The 21,854-nt window shown below is 33.7% G+C and overlaps 2 protein-coding genes across 2 annotated transcripts; both read left to right on the forward strand.

Moving 5' to 3' along the window:
* Positions 1-4,091: 4,091 nt before the first annotated feature.
* On the forward strand, positions 4,092-9,092 carry LOC103498241 (pyrophosphate--fructose 6-phosphate 1-phosphotransferase subunit beta-like). The gene is made up of 16 exons (XM_008460767.3): positions 4,092-4,498; positions 4,768-4,929; positions 5,035-5,156; positions 5,290-5,343; positions 5,414-5,520; positions 5,721-5,826; positions 5,991-6,054; positions 6,380-6,468; positions 6,790-6,921; positions 7,055-7,225; positions 7,316-7,434; positions 7,745-7,856; positions 7,971-8,055; positions 8,506-8,550; positions 8,652-8,720; positions 8,856-9,092. Exons 1-16 carry the CDS (start codon positions 4,303-4,305, stop codon positions 8,930-8,932), a joined length of 1,710 nt encoding a protein of 569 aa, XP_008458989.2. The 5' UTR covers positions 4,092-4,302; the 3' UTR covers positions 8,933-9,092.
* Positions 9,093-17,633: 8,541 nt separating this feature from the next.
* Positions 17,634-21,333, forward strand: LOC103498242 (plant UBX domain-containing protein 4). The gene is made up of 4 exons (XM_008460769.3): positions 17,634-17,997; positions 19,853-20,135; positions 20,408-20,503; positions 20,716-21,333. The coding sequence occupies exons 1-4, from the start codon at positions 17,852-17,854 to the stop codon at positions 21,097-21,099; spliced, it is 909 nt and encodes a 302-aa protein (XP_008458991.1). The 5' UTR covers positions 17,634-17,851; the 3' UTR covers positions 21,100-21,333.
* Positions 21,334-21,854: the final 521 nt, after the last annotated feature.

The following is a 21,854-nucleotide window of genomic DNA, read 5'->3' on the forward strand; positions in this document are numbered from 1 at the left end:
TTCATCCTATTTACTCTTTTTCTCTAATTTTCTACCCAAAGAGGTAATTTACATTTTAAATATGAATCATTGTTATACACTGACTATGATAATCAATACAATTCTCTAAACGCCCTCTATTATTTTGGTCTTTACTATATATATTGTCTACTTTTATAACATACTGATTGGTAACACGTGTTATGCGCGTTAATTTTTTATTTTACTTAACTAAATAAGAAGAGAGTAATTAATTACATAAATAGTATAAACTATATTTATTTATTCATAATTTTTTTAAATATATTTTTCAACTTTATTCTTGAGATACCTCTTACTCAAGACTTGTTATACGTGTATGTATAAATCAAATGAGCTAAAAGATATAAATAATTTGATAGTATGACTACAAAATAATCCATTCAATCAAACTTAAGATCGATGAGCGTATTTTTTTTTATATGTATCAATTACCTATTGAATGTTTAAATAGATTGGAGTTTTGGACATCGACATCGACATCGACTTGATTATTATTTGGGCATTTTTGCTAATTCTATATATTTTATGTATTTCTACTATATTCAAGAACTATAATTATTTAACAAAATTTCCAAAAATTATAATTAGTTATGGTTTTGAAATGAATAATTAAATTTAAATAAAAATATATTATTGAAATAATACAAAAGAGAAGAGAATTTTTTTTTCCTTTGATCCATCGATTATAAGATCCATAATATACTATATTGGTAAGTACATCCTACATCTTTACATAAAAAACATACTTAATTATAAAGCAATAATAAAAAATAAAAAAACCTAGTTCTTTGGCATCCTCGCCAATTTGTTATTTAAAAAAAATGAAAATGAAGCTTCCGAACGTTCTCTCTTTAGTTTCCCACTTTTACGTTTTTCATCTTTGAATCCTCATCAATTTACTTACTCCTAGGAATCGTAAAAATCTATAAATGAAGAAATGTACATAAACATATTTCATAGTAAACAAAATAAAATTAAGAAAAAGAAAATTAGAAGAAAGTAAAAAACATGATTTGATTTTTTTCTTCACACCCTTAACCTTTTGTTGGGACATGTGAACATGAATAGCAAAGAAAAAGAATTGGATATTTATATTAAAGATTTGAGAAGGGAAAAGAAATAATTAGTATGAGAGTAGGGAATATGAATAGGTGGAATATAGATGAATGTAAATGGTTTTATATGATATTTAATTTTTAATTAATTTCTAAAATGCAAAGGAAAAACAATTTACCTTCAAACTTTTCACATCATCATACTTTAATTATTTTAATTCCATTAAACTTAAATATAATTAATTTAATGAATAGTGTAAGAGACAGAGTTTCATAATTAATTAATATTACAAAAAAAACAAAATTAAAAATGAATTCCACCATATAAAACCAAAAGTGATTTGGAACACAAAAATAAACTTAAAGGATAAAAAAGAAGATTTCTCTCCATTTGAAACTTTTATATATAGCATAGATAAACCTTCTCTTGATTTCCATATAAAATCAATATAATCAAATATTATTTTTTTTCAAAGTATAGTTTCTAAGTAAATTTTTTTATGATTGTGATGTTGTAAATAAACCATTTTTTCTTCTAAAACCTGTAGATTTATTTATTTTTTCTTGATACATGATAGATATGAAATTAATTATATGTACGAATTATGAAATGGTCATTTTAAGACGAGGAAAAAAAAAAGATAGTTTCTCATATTATTATTTTTTATAAATTTTGAAGGATAATTTATGTAACAAAATCTAAAAATATTTACGGATATGTAACGAAAAATTAAAGCCTATGTAGCCAAATTGTTTTTTTTTTTCATAAATTTCAGACTTGCCCTCTGTTATTTTTTAATATTGATGGATCATTCTTCACTTCACTTCTTTTTCTTCTTTTGTGCGATTTATTCTTCTCCTCTTCATATTATTACTTCTTCTTTTTCATATTCTCACTTCTTCTTGTTTGTCGTTTCTTCATTTCCTCTACCAAAATTTCTTCCTTCTTTGTTTTCTCTCATTTTCCTTTTTCTTCCTAGTACAAGATCTAAACAAACGATATTGGTACAAGATCTAAAATCGTTAGACTGGGTACAAGATCATTTAAACTAGGTACAAGATGGTTTAGAGTGGGTACAAAATCATTTTTTCACGTGTGTGAATGATTAATCACGGGTATTTTTGTTATTTCATGTTGTGGGCTTGTGAGGTTTTTCTTTTTTCAAAATTGTTCTCGAAGATGTAAATATTTTCGTTGTTTGTTATTTTTGAAAAAACCCCTATTTTAAATGGTAATATTTAATATTAGAGTTGTCACGGCGCCCCAAAAGTCACCTCTTACAACTAGATGAGGGCGTGTCGCCTAAACCCCCAGTTTGTACCTCGCCTTGAGATGTCATATTGAACGCTTGGTAAGCGGAACAACTCACTTGTTTCATCTCAAACACTTGTTTCATCTCGAAGCATTCGCTTAGAACTTTACAGACTTACTCATCGCAACAGAAAATATTTAACCTTTAGACTTTAATCCATTGCCTAGTACCTTTTACCATAACACAAATTCATTTACTAAGCTGTAAGTACAATTAATAATGCAGCGGAATAAACATAACTTCTTCTTTTATTAATTTAACAGTTATATTTCTTTTCTTGTGAGGCACGAACATAAACCTAAGTTTAGATCCACACGTCTTTCTTCATCCACCAAGGTACTACTTTTCACATTGAGGTCTTTAGGGGTGTAAGACCTCGTTTTCATCCTTCATCTCAATTGTTGAGCAACCATTTCAAGGACAACCTTTAGGGCTTTCTTTGCCTGGATCGGTTCTTTCCTTGTCTGGCTCGTTAACTCAATTCTTCCACTTATCGTCTTCGACCTCACAAAATTGTGCTGTCAATAACCTCGACACATCTTTAAAACTGAGTTGTAGCCCTTGGCATTAAAGAGTGAAGTTCTTACCTACTGACACCTTAAATACAATATGGAATGATACGACTTGCTTGTCGCACAAGTTTACATATGACAACCTATCTTTCCCTCCTTTACTTGGCACCATGTTTGACATCCGTTCTTTACTTGGCATTAACACATGACAACCTAGAGAGGAGAAACTTAAAACGTAATTCAAAGATTTTTTGAGTGATAGTTTGAAAAATACCTTTTCGGGGAGTATAACAGTCTCAAATACAACCACATTACTAAAATTCATAAATACAAGCTTTTAACGCATCGACACATCGACAATAATCACAATAATTCCACGCAATTCAAGCCATCAAAGCTTTCCTACTCCTTGTTGGGACCTAGAATTCTCCCATCGCCTGGACCTGAGATTCACTTCACAAGCGTCTCGGGGTCACTTCCACGCTTTACACGTGTCCCCTTACTGTTTCACCACGCTATGCAACCAACTCAAACTCGACACGTAAGCCAAACGTCAATTGCAATTAGACATTTCTCTTGAAACGCTAACCTTATCTTTTTGAAAAGCTAAACTTTTTTAATCGTCTGATTCTCTTCTCGGGAAGCAACAAACATTTACTTTCCTCAAAGGGCCATCTAATCACCTCAACCGAACACTCATTTCATCGCTATACTTAGGCGTAGGCACTTCTCCCTCCATTATTATCCCAAACCCCTAGTTCTTAGCATTAAACACAAGCTTCTTCTTCGGCAGCAATCTTAACGCATTACCTACTTCAACTGATGGCTCTTAGACTCTAATATTTCTCTTTGCATCACCCTTCCTCCAACCGTATCCTTCTCCGCAAAATACATCTTTCTATACTTAGTTGAAAATGACATATCTTAAAAAAGCTCCTCTTCAATAACACTTCCTTTTGTATCAAAGCCTTACTAGAGCTAACAAAGTTTGATATTAAAGATAGATAACAAAAAAAAAAAAAAAAACATTCACACATTTCATATGTCTTGTGTTGTTGAGTAGGACTAAATTGTTATTTTATGGAAGTGTAAGGACACATTTATTTTAACGGAATATATATATATATATATATATATATATATATATATATATATATATATATATATAAAAAAAAAAAGATTTACGAAAACCTAGAAAATAGAACTACCGTAACGACCAGCGTTAGGAAACGACGCTTACTCTTCACCAACCTCTTACGTTCCCTTCCCAATTCCGCAAGGCGGAACCTTCGAAGTCTGAAACAAACACCAACTTCTTCTTCTCTTCTTCTTCTTCACATTAACCACACTCAATTTCATTTTATTTAATCTTTCATTTCTCTTTTCTTCCCATTTACATCAATGTCTCCGCCTTATATTGCTAACGCCGATGTTTCTCCCGTCATTCCTCCTTCTCCTTCGCTCACCGGCCGTGTTTCTTCTGTGTATAGCGAAGTCCAAGCCTATCGTATCGATCAACCTCTCCCTTTTCCCTCTGTTCTCAAAAACCGGTTCCAAATAGTCGATGGCCCTCCTAGCTCCGCCGCCGGCAATCCGGGTAATTAGTTTGAATTTATCACTTTAGTTCTCTTCAGCCTTGACAGCCTGCTTTTTTTCGATTCTGTTTGGTATTGAGTTGATTGATGTCTCGAAGAAAGAGTTAACGGCATGCGTTGAGTTTTTTTTTTTCGTTCTTTTGCTGTATTGTGTTCTTGTCGTAAATCTTGGTTTTGTTTTGAACGTGAGTTCTTTTGAATGGGTTTTGAGGCCGGTTGCTAGTTCTTAGGGTTTTAGATTGTTTGAGTTGTGTGTTATATGCACATGCAGATGAGATCGCGAAGCTGTTTCCTAGTCTCTTCGGCCAACCGTCGGCAATGTTGGTGCCAAGCGATTCCGGTTATGTGCAGGTGAATAAGAAGTTGAAGATCGGAGTTGTCTTGTCTGGTGGCCAAGCACCCGGAGGGCATAATGTGATTTCTGGACTATTTGGTAGGTTCTTATTTTGCCCACATTTATGGATGAAGAGAAAAATACATGTTTGTTTTTCTGTTCAAGTTGTGGTTATAATTAGTAGTATCTATTATTTTTGTGAAGATTACTTACAGGATCATGCAAGAGGAAGCACGTTGTATGGTTTCAAGGGTGGTCCTGCAGGGATCATGAAATGCAAATATGTGGAATTGACTGCAGAGTTTATCTACCCATATCGCAATCAGGTTAATCTTTTAAAGGATTTCTAGTTTTTACTTGTTAGAATAGAATTGTTGGCGTGAATATCTGTAGTCTTGTTGCGAACTGGTTACTGTTTGAGTGCAATTCTTGTTTTAAACGCTTTTTTTCTTTTATCAGGGTGGTTTTGATATGATCTGCAGTGGGAGGGATAAGATTGAAACTCCAGAGCAGGTGAAACGAATTTGCATTCTGATATGCCTTAGTTGTAGTCAAGGCATAAATTGACGGTTCCAATTTTCAGTTTAAGCAAGCTGAAGAAACTGCTCAGCGGCTTGATTTGGATGGGCTTGTTGTAATTGGTGGAGATGATTCCAACACAAATGCATGTCTTCTTGCTGAAAACTTTAGGTACTTTCAGAACTATGAAATTTTTGTTATTGGCTCCCTCCTTTTTGCACTCTTTCTCACTCTCGTGTTCAAATATTAATAAGCAATTAATATTATATGTGATTTTGGGCGCTACTCTGTTATTTGGCATTATTATTATTATTATTGTGCAACAACTCTTTTATTTAGTTTTCCCTTCTATTCTGTTGTTTTCAAATTAGGAGTAAAAATTCGAAAACCCGAGTTATTGGTTGCCCAAAAACTATTGATGGTGATCTCAAATGCAAAGAGGTCCCCACAAGTTTTGGATTTGATACTGCTTGCAAGGTATTTATTTCTCTTTGTAACTCCTCTAGAATTCATATTTTAGTTTAGACTCAACTTTGGTGAATGTTTCAAAGTTGAAGTATTTTCTTCATGAATTCAAGTAACAAAGAAATGTCACGTGCATGAAATGAGATTCTTAATAGGCTCTGCTGATGTTTATGCAGATATATTCAGAAATGATTGGTAATGTGATGGTTGATGCTCGATCAACAGGAAAATATTATCACTGTAAGGATTGTACTTGATAAAATTGAAACTAGAAATAGATCTGATCTGCTGACATTTTCCTAATAACTGAATTCTTGAGGACTTCTACTATGAATTACCATTATACCAAGTTTGAATTTATCCATTTAAAAAAAATAAATAATAAGAATAATAAAGCTTATCTTGTTGCTTCATCAACAGAAAACAGAGGACTTCTCTCTGTTTATCTACCTAATATGAGATTGTACTTATTCATGGCTGTGATGTTAATGTTATACCTTTTTCTTTCTCCCTCAAGTTTCATGTTTAATATCTTATGACATTAACAGTGTACATATATCCACAGTTGTACGGCTTATGGGTCGTGCTGCTTCTCACATCACACTGGAGTGTGCTTTGCAAACTCATCCAAATATTACTATTATTGGAGAAGAGGTAGCTGCTTTATTTAAACTATTTAAGATAGAAATCTTTGTCAATGGGGGCAATTACCTCCTGCTTTAGCCTATGGTTGTTTATTTTCTTTGAGAACTAAATTTTGTGTCAGCAGTAACTAATAGAATGTCAGAAGCCTTTATTGTCAGCTGTAAGTTTTGAGAAATCTATTCTCCAGCACCTAGTTGACTGGTGGATATTTATTGGTTCCGAATATATGCAGGCAAAAAAAATTCCAGACATCATTTATTCTCATTTTTTAATTCTGTCTTTAGTTTATAGGGTACAACTAATTTACAACTTTTTTTTTTTTTGATGCAGGTTGCGGCTAAGAAGCTTACCTTGAAAAACGTTACAGACTACATTGTGGATGTGATTAGTAAACGTTCTGAACTTGGTTACAATTATGGTGTCATACTTATTCCCGAGGGTCTGATTGACTTCATTCCTGAGGTATTTTTCTTGTTATTTTAACTAATTGTGTATACTTCTTTAGCTTGTATGCTCGTTGTCCACTAAACTCAAGATTCTTGATATCAATATGTTATTCTTGAACTGATACTCATTTATAACCCGCTTTCTACAGGTGCAGCAACTTATTGCAGAACTCAATGAAATTCTTGCTCATGATATTATGGATGAGGATGGGCTATGGAAAAAGAACCTTACTACTCAATCTCATCATCTTTTTGACTTTTTCCCACAAGCAATCCAAGAACAATTGTTGCTTGAAAGAGATCCACATGGCAATGTCCAAGTAAGTGTTTTTTTCTTTTGTTGTTTTTCAGATGTCTTTCCATAGATTCCTTTTTTGATTAACTATATTATATTTTACCTTGCACGTCAGGTTGCCAAAATAGAAACTGAAAAAATGCTTATTCAAATGGTTGAAACTGAGTTGGAAAAGAGGAGGCAAGAAGGTTCATATAATGGCGGTGAATTCAAGGGGCAGTCACATTTCTTTGGGTACTCATTCCACTCGTGCTTGAACTTTTGCTGTTCTAAAGGCTCCTGATTAATAACTTATGGTCTATTTGGTAATCATTTGGATTTCTTGCTTGGGTATCTACTTTTTATCCATTTTTTCCAAAAACCAAGCCAAGATTTGAAACAGAAAAAGTCCTAAAGAAAAAGTTCCAATTAAGTGGTGAGTTAGGCTTGCTGCTAGGAAATGTAAAATACGCTGATGTGAATGGCAACGAAATGATATGAAAAATTTATACTTTTCAGGTTAGTGTGTAGTTTGTCTCTGTTTTATTCTTCTTTTGACCTATAGGTACGAAGGGAGGTGTGGTTTACCCACCAACTTTGATTCAACTTATTGCTATGCTTTGGGTTACACTGCTGGAGCTCTCCTCCAGAATGGAAAAACTGGACTAATATCATCGGTCTGTCCTTCCCTCTCCCTGTACCTTCTGATCATTTAGTTTCTAAGCTCTTAACCTTTCATTCTCCTTCTTTTTATCAGTTTTCTCCATAGATTTTTTCCTTACTATTGTCAGGTAGGAAATTTGGCTGCTCCAGTTGAAGATTGGACGGCTGGCGGAACTGCATTGACTTCGTTAATGGATGTGGAGAGGAGACACGGTATGACTTCTCCATGGAACTGTGCATTCCTTTTCTCGCATTTTCTTGAATAGGATGCTGATCATTTTTTCTCTTGGGGGACTAAGAAAGGAAATGAGAGAATATCAAGAATCCATCCTAAATGAGAATGATGGAGAAAAAAATTCCCAAATCTATAGTAACTAGGGTACAGTTTTCTAGTTGATGAAATGTAACTTTCCTTTTTGTTTTTAGGTATTTAAATATCTTACTGGTTACTAACACAATATAACAATAGTAAGAACTAGTCAAGTTGATTGTAAGATCATAAAACAAGGATATAGAAGACTGGAGTATCATCATGCATTTTCTCTTTCTCTAAACAACTTTGAAAGTGAAAAGCTTTGAACTGACAGAACATTGTCATGAAAGTCTGGTTTAATATTTTATCATTTGATTGACCTCTTACTAAAGCTAGAATTCGTTTTGCAGGTAAATTCAAGCCTGTGATCAAGAAGGCAATGGTGGAACTCGACGGTAATATTTCTTAATATACTCACAAGTCAGGAATTTCAATTTATGATTCTAAGGCAAAAAACGGAGCATTATACTAAAATTCTCTATGCTTACTTGGTTAGGTGCACCTTTCAAGAAATTTTCATCGTTAAGAGAGCAATGGGCAGTCAAGAACCAATATATCAGTCCAGGTATTTTGCCCTTCAACATTAAGGGGACTTCAAGAACTTAAAAAACACTTTTTTCAAATTCAATGAGTTCAATTCTTGAGGAAATGGAACCTTCAGATCTTGACTTGTTCTTACATTCTTTTGATCTCCTCGCAGGTCCAATTCAATTTGTTGGTCCAGCCTCAAATGTGATTAATCATACTTTGTTGTTGGAACTTGGGGCTCAAGCATGATATCATATTTAACTATCATCATCCCTTTCCTAAATAAACTGTATTGAACTTATGGATTTTGGTATTTCCATATTTCTTATTGAAACTTTTATATTTTGAATAGTAGTGTTTACTAACGGAATAAGATCCTTTGGAATGAATGAATAGTAGATTCTTAGAACTTGTGTTTGCTGTGTATTTTTTCAAGTTCTAGAACTTTTTGCTCTGATTTTGACAATAATTATGTGATGTCAATTTTTTTTTTATCCTTAATAATAATTTGACTTGCATAGTAATGATTACTTGCAAGTGTGCGAACGTTGAACATTCATTTATATTTATTAATTGACAATTATGCTATGAAGTATTTTGTTGCAAATCTTATATACTTTATAAATATATACGATATAATCAAATCTTTTTTTCTAAGAAAAAATTGGTAGAATTAGCTATGGATGCAAAGATTCTAAATGTAACACCAATGTAACAAACAACCAAATAGTACTTTGTTGACGTAAATGTACTTAAACTTAATAAGTCATCTTGTATATGATTTACATTCATACATGAATTGATACATTCATTTGATGTGTAACTCACCTACACAAAAGCAATCAATAGACGACACTTAATCTTAAAATAGTTAATGAGTTGTGTCCTATTAACAATAAGTCGCACCTCTCTAACATTGCCCAAAAGTTGCGTAGATGGAATGACAAAGCTGCGTAGATGGAATGACAAAGTGGGAATATAAAAGTTCTCGAATTTCTATCCTTTTGATTTTAATACAGTATATTACTTTTAAGAATATTTAAAAAACTAATCCGCTGCTTGTTTAGAAAACAAATAGAGTAAAATGTTCCAACATGCATGCACAATCTTATAGAAAACATACAGGTCTAACATGCAAACTTGTTAAAACTTTTTGTAATATAAAACAAACCTTCTGTTGATAGGTGCATGTAGCTCCTCTTGCGAGTGCTACGCCATCTGACCCCCTAGATCTTGAATTAAACACACATGAAGATCTAAGGGTGACGGGGGGTCACGTGAGGGAGTTTGACGGTAAATATTGGGCGAGACGTGTGGACCAAACCAACAAAGGGGTGTTGACAGGTGCCAAAGGAGGAACCCTATGCCAATTGCCTAGCCAAGGGTATGGTACGGGTCCTATGAAGACAAGTAGATGGCAGACAAGAGATGAACAGATAGAGCCTAAACCAAGAAGGGGTTGTGGGGTGGTTTGTTGGGTGTCGATGGATGTAAGGGGTGTCGAGTGTCACAATCACAATCTTTCAAACACAGGACGAGTGATCGTACGATACTTGTTCTAACTCAGTCAACAAGCCGGTCGTGCTAAATCCCAATGCCGTAGGCAAACTCACAGTATGATGTAGTCTCCCTTCACGTTTTAGAGAAAATTGTTTTATAAAACGTGAGAGAGAAAGAAAAACATTGAAAATATCATTAAAGAAAGCATTGACGACTGTCAATAACAAAGAAAGTCTAGATTTCAAAGAGTACGATAAGGCTTGGATGAGGATTCAACTAGTGGGTCTCCCCTATAGTACATTTTAAACTTTTTTAGTTTTGACAGACTTGCATTGAAAAGTGTGAAACGTCACTTACAAGGCCATCAACATCAAAATGGAAGCAATAGGTTAAATTAAGTACAAAACATAAAGACAAGGTGGTTTGAGGATGTTAGCACACGTGGCCATAAGCAAACAACGCCCTTGACAAGCATGCTTAGGACATCGAGCCACCTAGGTGCCATTTAGGCAGAATGCCATGCAGTGAGGGGCTCGAATCTACAGTGGTGGAATTGTTGGATTTTATATCCTAAAACTCGTAGATAGTAAATATTAGTAATTGACTCATCAACAAAGAGTTGTCAATGTTATTTCAATAAGAGTTGTTAATTGTCTTGTATTAGTTTTTGTCTTAATAACTCTAAATCCAATAAACTAACACCATAGGTTGTCTTATATGAGTCCTGAATAGTATGTGGGATATACGATGATCAATGTTCAAGATATAGTCTAAAGGGTGTATATATAGGGGTAACACTGAGTACCTTATTCTAGTGATACTATGAATAATACGTCCCACTTTGTATTTGACACAAACGTAATGATCCAAATCGTTCATGTAGATGACATGTGAGTAATATAATGGTATTCTATGTAATGAGTTTGCATAAGAATGGACAATTAAATAGTAATCACTAGATGTAACTCTGTTGATTTGTTAGGTTTTTATTTCACTAGAATGATCTAGACAATTTGGTCCTAATATCCTGAGTATATTATAAACGCTTGTTCATGAGGAATTATCCTTTGATTTATATGAGCGAGAGTTTGTCGACTCAATATGTCTACCATTTTAAAGACAATACCGAATAGGGAGCTGAGAACATAATAACACAAAATGAATTTCACTTTTTCCATCTTTAGAGTAAGTAAATGAGTGTTCCCTTAAATGGTGATCCTAAGACTTAATTAAAGAACCCTACCCTATTATTGGCTCAAAAAGAAATTTTTGTTTGATGTTTTAGACCATAAATAGGTTGTTCGTTAAAGAAACATTTGTATTTAAGGATTAGAAGTAACCCAGGTGTATAACGGTAATTTGATCTGACTAGTGTTACGAAAAATTGTAAATGACTAACTTGTTGTTATTGGTCTATTTCCATGGATATAAGAAATATATATCTGTCATGAGAAACTTGTAGTTGTGGATCTTTAGTGGAGTGTACCCATAGTTAACAAATAATATTGATTAACGTGATTAATGAGTTTAATCAATTAATCTCATATCGTTGAAACTTCTAATCTCTAGGTTCATTAGCTCTTCTTCCTAGCTCGTAAAAAGTATTGAGGTTATAATGTCTTAAATGAAATTAAAATGTTTAAATTCACTTAAGAAAGTACAATAACGTGTATGGTGATACATTATAATATAAATTTTTTTTATTAAACTTTATAATATAAATTTAATTTTGATATGATTTAAAATCAACTCTAGAGAGAATTAAATATTTAAAGGATTTCAAATATAAATATAATATGAACTAGATTCATATTAAAACTATAGATTAAAATTAATATATATTAGATGCACATTAAAACTATATGTTACGAGAGAAAACACAATTGAATATGATTTAAATGTAGGTCAAATTAAATATGGTAATTAATTAATTGGATAATTATTTAATATGACTTATGTGAAAGATATTCATTTAAATATGATTTAAATGAAACTATTAATTAAATATCAATTTAATTCTTTATTAATTTAATTTGTTAAACGAAATAAAGTTAATAACTCTAATCACAGTTGATATTGTTTTTGTCGTTCTTTTTGTTCTTTCTTTTCATGTTGTTGTTCACATGAGATTTTTAGATAAATTTAATTCATGGAGTTGATGATGTATTTATGTTGATTTGATGCGAAGTGATTCGATCTATAGTATTTGATTCTCACATGAGATGATCAGCTTTTAGGAGTTAGGGAGTCTTCTAGTTTTTGGGAGAATTTCCTCTTGACTCCGCATACAAAGAAAACTCCTTTGTTTATAGAGTTCTTAGTGGGTTTTATGGGCTTGGATCTAGTTGGTTCATGAACTAGACCAATGGGCTTAACCACATGGATTTGGTTCATATTTAACATTTTGACTAAATTTTTTGGCTCAATTGAATTATTTAATTGAACCAAAATAATTTATTTGATCCAACAGTTATAATGAAAGCATGTGGCTAAGAATTTGCTAATTTATGTCTTCAATTTTAATTTAGAACAAGTGTCAAATTTTAATTATTCCTCAAATATTTGTATTTTTTTTCGTCATTAATTTAGTAAATGACGTGATAATTTGTGATTAGTTCAAAATTTCTTATTCAACAAATGCCTAATTTTCGAGATTTATGCACATATATAGGTGAATGAATCTCGTAATTTAAGTTGATTTGAGGATAAAAATTTAAATATGAATTTGGGATAAATTTTGGAACATAACCAATTTTTAATTTGAGATAAGGATGACATCTCAACCATAGTTTTGAGAATGCAAAATAAATTGAAATACGGTTAAATTTAATTTTGAGATAAATAGAAGTCCTTAATTTTGTGATAAAGTTGAACTTATGGCTCTAATTTAAATTTGAGATAGAAATGGAATATGCAAGTTAATTTGATTTGACTTGGATTTTGAACTTTGGGTGGAATTTTGAATAAAATTTGTGGTACGGCCAAATTTTAATTTAAAATTGAGTATAAAATCTAAATTTTGAACGACTTAGAGATTTTAATTATCTCAAATATAAAATTCAAGATTTATTCCAAATAAAATCCTTTAGAATAATATATGGTAATTGGACTTTTTTTAAAATATTTTATTATTAAAAGATATTCGATATAACTTCAAATTCTATTGGGAATGAGATTTGTTTGCCCTATAAATAGACTCACACATTGATTATTCTTTTCTCATCAAGTTAAGATAGTTATGAAAAAAAGTCTCTCCTCCCCTCTTTTTTCTTTTCTTTTCTCTCCTTTTTTTTTCTAACTTTTTTTTTTGGAATGTTCTCTTTTTTTTTTCTTTTTTTTTTAACTTTGTCTTTTCTAACTTTTTGCCCCATTTTCCTTATTTCTTTAGAGAAGCTAGAATTGTCGCGCCTCGAGAGAATAACTTCTTTTTTGCTTTCAGACATATTTTCAAAAGGTAACTTTTTTTTGTCTTTTTTTTTTCATTTGCTATTGTTTGCAGGGGTAACTTCCTTTTTGTCGTCAGCGATCCCACCTATACTTGAAACGATTGGGCATCTTTACTTTGCTCTGACATCAGCGATCCAACTTTTACTAGGAACGATTGAATATCTACTTTGTCGTTAGTGATCCCACATCTACTAGAAATGATTAGACATCTACTTCTTTGTCAGTGATCGATCCCACTTTTAATAGGAACAATCAAACACCTTTGCTCTGCTCTATCATAAGTGATCCCACTTCTACTAGAAACGATTAAACGTCTACTTTACCGTCAGGAATCCCACTTATAGTAGGAACAATTGGGCACCTTCGCTCTTCTCTACTGTTAGCGATTCCACTTCTACTAGGAATAATCAGACATTTACTTTGCCACCAGTGATCTCATTTCTAGTAGAAATGACCAGGCATTTTTGTTATGTCGCTTGCGCTTTTGAGGCTTCTTTGTTCTTTTTTTTTCCCCCTTTTTTTCCTCTTTTTTTCCAAAAGAAAAAAAAGAAAAGAAAAGAAACTTACCTTTACCCCTTTGTGCAGGAACTCTACTTTTCGCCAGATGTACTTTAGTAAGTATTCTGATTTGACCGAAATGCGTTTAATTATCCTAAAGGATGAAAACCAATTCTTAGAGAATGGGGTCATTCTCCCATGAGAGAAGGGGTATTCGAGAATATCACGGACTCCCAACTACCTAAGGACAATTTTATCTTTCTACCTAAATGATTTAGGGAATTGTCCGTAAACCTTAATTCATCGTGAAAATATTAATTTCTCGAATCCTCGGTCCACAACAAGGCTCCAAATGAAAATCCAAAATTAACATTGGATCGTCGAATTATGAGCGAAACAAAAATTCGTTGAGGACACTGAGCTCAAAGTCCATGGAGAATTTTACCTGCTGAAGTAGCACAAACGACAAGTTGGCAAGTCCGGGTTTGAACCACAAGGAAGTGCAAATGTAAATTTCAAGCCAATTAATTCTAGCTTTGGTCGTAACAGAGGGTTTTCAAGTGGTTAAGAATTTAAAGGGAGGAAAATAAAATTTGGAAATGTAAATTGCAAAAATTTGAAGTGTAAGAAAGTATAATGAGCCTAGCTTAGAGAATAGGTTCCATCCGATTATTTGGTTTGATCATCAAATTTTCATAAAAGAATTATCATCAATTAGGTGTACCTAACTTACTTGCTCTTACGACAAGTCAAACACTCTAATCTATTCATTAATTTCTTAATTTAAACTAGATGCTTAATAATTGGGTTCGATAAGCGTCCATAAATATCAAACACACGCATTAAGCCTAGGGAATTTCCCGAGGACAATTAATAACCCGAGAAATTCCTAAGTTACTAATCAATTGTATTCTTGAACTATCCCAGAGCAAGACAATCTAGCAAAAGGGTTATCCTAGAACACAACACTCACAAGCATGCTTAGGATTTGCTACTCGCAATCCACAAGTTCATACCAACATATTATGTATTAACCTCTTGGTTATACAATTACACATAACAGTTGAAACTAGCGCACCTTAGATTTGCTAATTGGTAATTAACATAATGATACGAAGCACAACACTAAGCACACATGAAGATTGGCCACATCAAGCACACATTCTAAGAATTGTTCATAAAACAAGTCCAAGAACCACAAAAGTTCCATGGAAATATAGAAATTAAGCATTAAATCCTTAAAATCAAACAACAGGTTTCACTAAGCCCTGAGCTAGGTTACTCACCTTAGCCATAAAATCGATCCAATATGAGATTTACGATGTTGAAATAAATGAATATACAAGAAATTAAGGATAAGAAGAAGAAAATACAGAGGAATGGAGGTAGAGGAGTCAAGTTGCGAAAGGGTGCAACTGCGCGTTGGTCATGCTTAGAGCACCAGGCAAGCTCAATTATGCTCTGTTTAGTGTCAACTGCATGCCTCCTCTCAATTTTGAAGTATTTTATTGTTAGAATTTCGATTTAGTCCATTCCTTTAAAACACTTAACTCTATTTCTTGGATGCTCAATACATACTAAATAACATACTTAAGAATATTAAATTCACTGACAATCGCAAATTAAGCTAATAAAACTAGTACTTTTATTGTGCTTACCAAAATCTCTCAAATATAAATGATTTTTTTTTTTTTGCAATAAGAAAGAAAAGAGTCTAGGTAAAGTCTGAAAAATGCGCTTCATAAATAAAGAAAATATACTTCAAATGAATTCCACAAAAAGGTTGAGAGAACATGCTTGACAAAATGGAGAACATGATACATAACATGTCACCGAACAAGTTATCCTCTAAATTCTAACTATATTTATATTTTTCAATGTGTCTATCTTTTTGTGTATTAAACTCAAGCTATGTATTAACGCCCACTCAACTACCAACAAATAACTTTGTCAAAAGCTATGTATTAACGCCCACTCAACTACCAACAAATAACTTTGTCAAAACATTTAAGCTCAAAGGTTCCTTAGTGGTTCATTATTGTAGTTCTTCTTGTTATAGCTTTTATAACTTAGTCACTGAAGATGATAGCTTTTGTACATGGTTGGAGAATGGATAAAGTCGAGTAAGGTATTGAAAGAGGGGAAAAAAAAAGAGAGCAGAGAATTGTTGAGTCTTAGATTGAGGTAGGAGAGAGAAAAAATGGAAGAGGGAGACAATGGAGTATTGATAAACAATTTTTGATCATATAATACACCAACGATAGGGATAGAACATTTTTAGAAAGGTTAATTGTACTATTGCAACTTTCGAAGAGTTAGAGTATGTTTGGAACTATGTACTAACCATTAAAGCAAAAATTTAATTGGCATATAAACAAGAAAATCCATAATTTGAACGTCATTGCTTTTTTCTACTTCAATCAAATAGAAGTTTATGACGAATGTAAATATAACACAAATAAAAATGTATAAAATGTTCAGGGACAATGTTGATAGTAAAATGGATAGTTTTATTGATGTAGAAGTCTTTTGATTACTTAGTTGAATGAAAGTATAGTAAGTAATGTTGAGATGAGAAATTGGATCATCATCTTCCCAAATTCCAATATTAATATTGTTGAAAAAAATGAGGGGAAAAAAGGAATCTTTTTTTTAAATAATGTATTTTAAAAAACAAATGTCAAAAATAGGGTGGAAGCCAAACTATTGACAAAAATAGGGTAGTTTTGTGGAAGTCGTGTACCCCGTACACGACTTTGCTTGTGTGGACCCCACTTTCTTTATTTTAAAATTTAAAGATATTGAATATATATATTTTTTTATTTATTTAATATTTAATACGTGGGTCCCACAGGTTTTTAATTTTTAAATTTAAAGATATTATATATGTGGGCCCCACCCTACCCCATCATCTTCTCCACGCCGTCCTCCACGATCTTCTTCTCATCCCTCTCCATTTTTCCACAGCGATCGACTTCTTCTCATCCCTCTCCATTTTTCCACAGCGATCGACGCACGATAGGATGGAGGACGGCGGCGATTGAGGCGAGGAGAAATCGAAAAAATAGAGTGGAGGACGGCGGCGCGCCTGTACCCCGTCGCTCGCCGCCGTCCTCCACTCTATTTTTTCGATTTCTCCTCGCCTCAATCGCCGCCGTCCTCCATCCTATCGTGCGTCGATCGCTGTGGAAAAATGGAGAGGGATGAGAAGAAGTCGATCGCTGTGGAAAAATGGAGAGGGATGAGAAGAAGATCGTGGAGGACGGCGTGGAGAAGATGATGGGGTAGGGTGGGGCCCACATATATAATATCTTTAAATTTAAAAATTAAAAACCTGTGGGACCCACGTATTAAATATTAAATAAATAAAAAAATATATATATTCAATATCTTTAAATTTTAAAATAAAGAAAGTGGGGTCCACACAAGCAAAGTCGTGTACGGGGTACACGACTTCCACAAAACTACCCTATTTTTGTCAATAGTTTGGCTTCCACCCTATTTTTGACATTTGTTTTTTAAAATACATTATTTAAAAAAAAGATTCGGAAAAAAGAAAGAAAACTTATACGGGTCTACCGGAGTCGTTTGCGTACAATTAGCCATTAGGTTGGGTACATAATCAGTTTATGAGATTACTTCAATACAATCCGCCAAATTACGCGACCTTCCTCAACATTCTCTACCCTTCCCTTTACCTCCTCTCTTCCATCAGCATCTTCAATGGCCTCACGAGACGACAAGCCCTCCAAGCCCTCCAGCAGTCGGACCGGCGGTATTCGAACCCTTTCCGATCTGAATCGACGCTCGCCTGATTCTGTCGGCGACCCCGATGGTCCTCAAGAGTATTATACGGGTGGTGAGAAGAGGTCACTTTTCAGCCCTAATTTTTGTCTTTTATCTTTTCTTTTTTCTTGCTTTTGCTTAAATGATTGAGTGAATGTTTGTGATTCTTTATCTTTTATCTTGCTTTTTATCTTTTGCCTACATTTCATTTAGGAGAATGTTTGTGAATGATTTTGAGTTCATCAGTTCCTTTTTACCTTCTACAATTATGCGAAGATTAATGGCTTAGAAACCTGCAGTGTCGTGCATATGGTTCTTTTGGGGCAAGGAGTATTTCCCATCTCTCAATTCGTTTAGTTCTTATCATGTATGTGCTTATTTTTTTTACGGACAATTGGACTTTTGGTAGTTGTTGGGAAACTTGAAATCGATGAAATAGTGCAGCGTGTAGTTGGGGGCATTTTTTTTTTCGATGGGTTGAAGATGAAATGCCTGAGAAGAAATTCAGTCACTTTTCATATATTCTTTCGGGTAGGTTTCCGATATTGAGGGATGTTAAGTTGCCGAATTTCTTATATAAGAGAGGATGATAGCGGGTTGGAAATTCTATCTTGGTAGAAATCTTAACTCTTTGTTTGGATTTGTTTATCCATTGCCGTGGATGAATATATTATACATCAGCTGAAGGATAATCCTCTACAACAGGTGAGTGAAGGTGGATTATTCCCATCTCAACATATTAATTAGCAACAAACGTCTGACCGCATTCTCATTTGACCTAGAAACATGGATCATTTTTTGCAAGAAAAAATGTAATATACTACGCAAAAGGATTCAAGGGACCAAGAAACATGTATTTCACCGGTCAAAAATTCTTTTCTAATTTTAGCCCCTCATGATTGATTATAAATAATGGGATGTCCTTGATGGTTGAGATTTTTGGCCTGGGGTATTCCAAACCTTCAGCCTTAGGGTTGTTTTCCCTTTCTCTTTTGTTTATAATATGGGCCATCCCTTCCTATCAAAGTTAAATTCAGAGTCCCCAATTGCAATCTCCAATGCAAGAGACGTGTCCTTTCTCTTGAAAATGTGATTCCCAAATTAATCTTCTAAACTTCTCTCCAACAATATTGCAACCTTTTTGTGATTTTGAAGGTAGGAGAAACACTTAGCAGACAGTAGATAAAGATAGCCCTTTGAGAAAGATGCTGTCTTTCCTCTTTTGATAAAGAATCATTTTTCCACTCAGGTCAATGTGATGGAGTCCTCAATGTTTATGGTTTATGATTTAATTACTGTCGGTCATGAGCTCAGGGGCGAGGATAACAATTTTGCTGGTGGCTCTTGAATAATTTTGGAGTTAAGGCTAGGCAGAGTGTGAGTTTGACATTGTGTTTGGCCTCTGTGGTGGCTAATTAGCCAGTAACACATCAGCTAAGTAGCTGTATGTTCTGTGTGGATGGTCAGTAAGCTCACCTAAAGCAATGTTGTTTGACAGTCGTTATAGTGAAGGTAGTTCATGTACTTTCATTTCAAGGCTATCAAAGTACATGTCTCAAACCACGTTGAAGATATTGTGTTTGACCTCTATACAAAATTCTTCTCCTTTTATTATTGAGAATTAGATTTCATTTTTGTAATTAAAAATGGTATTTAATGGGGGGGATGCTTTGTTTTCATCCACCACCTCCTTTACATGGTTCTGTTTTAATGTATTCATTTTTGCTGATCTAAACAAGAATGTAAGGTTGGATCCACTGTAATACTTTGATTTTATTGCCTCCCCTCCCCCCTCCATTAAATGGAAGAAGGAAATAAGGAAAAAAAACTGTCCAATTTTCACATGTGCTCTTTTATACTAAGCGCCTTTCGGAAGCAGCAAATGTTGACAATATTGGTTGATGCTTATTGGATGCTAACGCTGTTTCCTACTTTCAGTGGGATGCTTGTCCAAGATCCTACAAAGGGTAATGATGTGGACTCGCTTTTTAATCAAGCTAGGCAAATGGGAGCTGTAGAAGGCCCTATTGATCATGCCCGTTCATCAGGCTCCAGCAGTTTTACCGGAACTGGTAGGTTACTCTCAGGAGAAACTGTACGTTCTGCACCTGATCAGCCCGAGAGCATTGTTCACAATATTGTATTCTGGAGCAATGGCTTTACTGTAAACGATGGCCCTTTGAGGAGGTTGGATGATCCTGAAAATTCATCTTTTTTGGAGGTAAGTGGAATGTGATGCCAATACTGGTCTAGTGAAACGTATGGGATTATAAGCGTGGAGAGAACTTGGAAAATTGGAATAAATTTTATGGGCAATACTTGATCCTTTATAAGCGTTTGTAAATTGCAAATTTTTTTGATATCTTTTAGAAACGTTTCAGAATGAGTTCTTTTCTTATTTCTTTTGCTCTATTAAAAACATTTCTTTCTTTTGGATTACCGATTCTTGTCCTTGATTTATTGTGTTTACTTATTTGTCTTATTTTACTCCAGAGCATTAGAAAGTCTGAGTGCCCCAGAGAGCTTGAACCTGCAGACAGAAGGTCCTCCGTTCATGTTAATTTAATTAGGAGAATGGAGGAGTATCGTGTAAGTATCCTTATTAGATTTCATTTCTAGGTTCTACAATTCCAACTTATACTTGAAATTCTCTAAAGGGTCGAGGAAAACTGTTTGAAATTTACTTGGAAGCTTTCAAGTCCAATAGTTAACCTTTAAGTACTGCTAACATCTTTAAAGTTTGTATTCTGCACTGTGCAGCATATAAATACTTATATTACACTTCTAATTTGCATCTTCAGGAGCCAGAGAAACCACGTCTTCCATTTCAAGGTGTAGGAAGAACTCTTGGTGGTACCGCTCCATCTCAAGCAGCAAACGGGCCAACTGCTACTCCCACTGATGTCAATAGCAGTCCAAGCCCTTCTGCAGGCCTCATCGTGGATGAATCGTTGCCGTCAACCTCAATTCAGCTTAGGTTGGCAGATGGAACACGCATGGTATCTCATTTCAATTACCAACACACAATCAGTGATATTCGTGCTTTCATTGACGCATCTAGACCAGGGGGTGCCAGGAACTATCAGCTGCAGTTGATGGGTTTCCCTCCCAAGCTTCTTAGTGACGTGACCCAGACAATCGAGCAGGCAGGTCTTGCCAATTCTGTTGTTATCCAGAAGTTTTAGCAACTTAGATAAACTTTCTTTTAGACCGTAACTAAAAGAGGAAAAAAAAAAACATTCAAACTATGAAATGGTTTCTCAGATTGGAAAAGTTTGTGATGAATATTCGAAGTATAGTCCAGGTGTTTTGAATATCGTGGTTGTCTATTTTGTTTATGTTTCTGTGTCGGAAGACATTTCCTTCTACAAGTTACAGCAAAAATCTCTTCAATAACTATATATTTTAAGTTGGCACTATATTTTTCTTCCCCCATCTTTGGAACTATAGAAGCTGAAAAGAAAGAAGTGAAAGAGCAGTCTTGAAGGAAAGTATCAAATTAGTAACCACGTTGGAGTAAATTTTGAATGGATTGGAATCACTTTGGAGATATGAAAATTTCATTGAAGAGTAAAATCAATTATTAAATAGTTTTTGAATGGTGAACAACATGTTTTAGAATTACTTGAATTTAATCAAAATTATTTTAAAATTACTTTTAAACATGATTTTGCTTTGATATTATTAAAGGTAAAGGCTATCATTTATCTGACATCTTATCTCTTTATAATCTTTCTTTTTGAAGAAATCATCTTTTATCTCTTTAAAATCTCAAAAAGAAAGAGAGAAAAGATTATGATACGATTTTGGTGGGTCCTAGAATTACAAATAGACAAAAATAAAAGAAAAGTTGAAATGATATATGTTTGCGAATGTCTTCAAATCTCTTTTGGTATTTTCTTCTTGAAGATGATGATGTCACTCAACTTCATTTGAATGG

Source organism: Cucumis melo, chromosome 12 (assembly GCF_025177605.1).
Source record: "Cucumis melo cultivar AY chromosome 12, USDA_Cmelo_AY_1.0, whole genome shotgun sequence".
NCBI lineage: Eukaryota > Viridiplantae > Streptophyta > Magnoliopsida > Cucurbitales > Cucurbitaceae > Cucumis > Cucumis melo.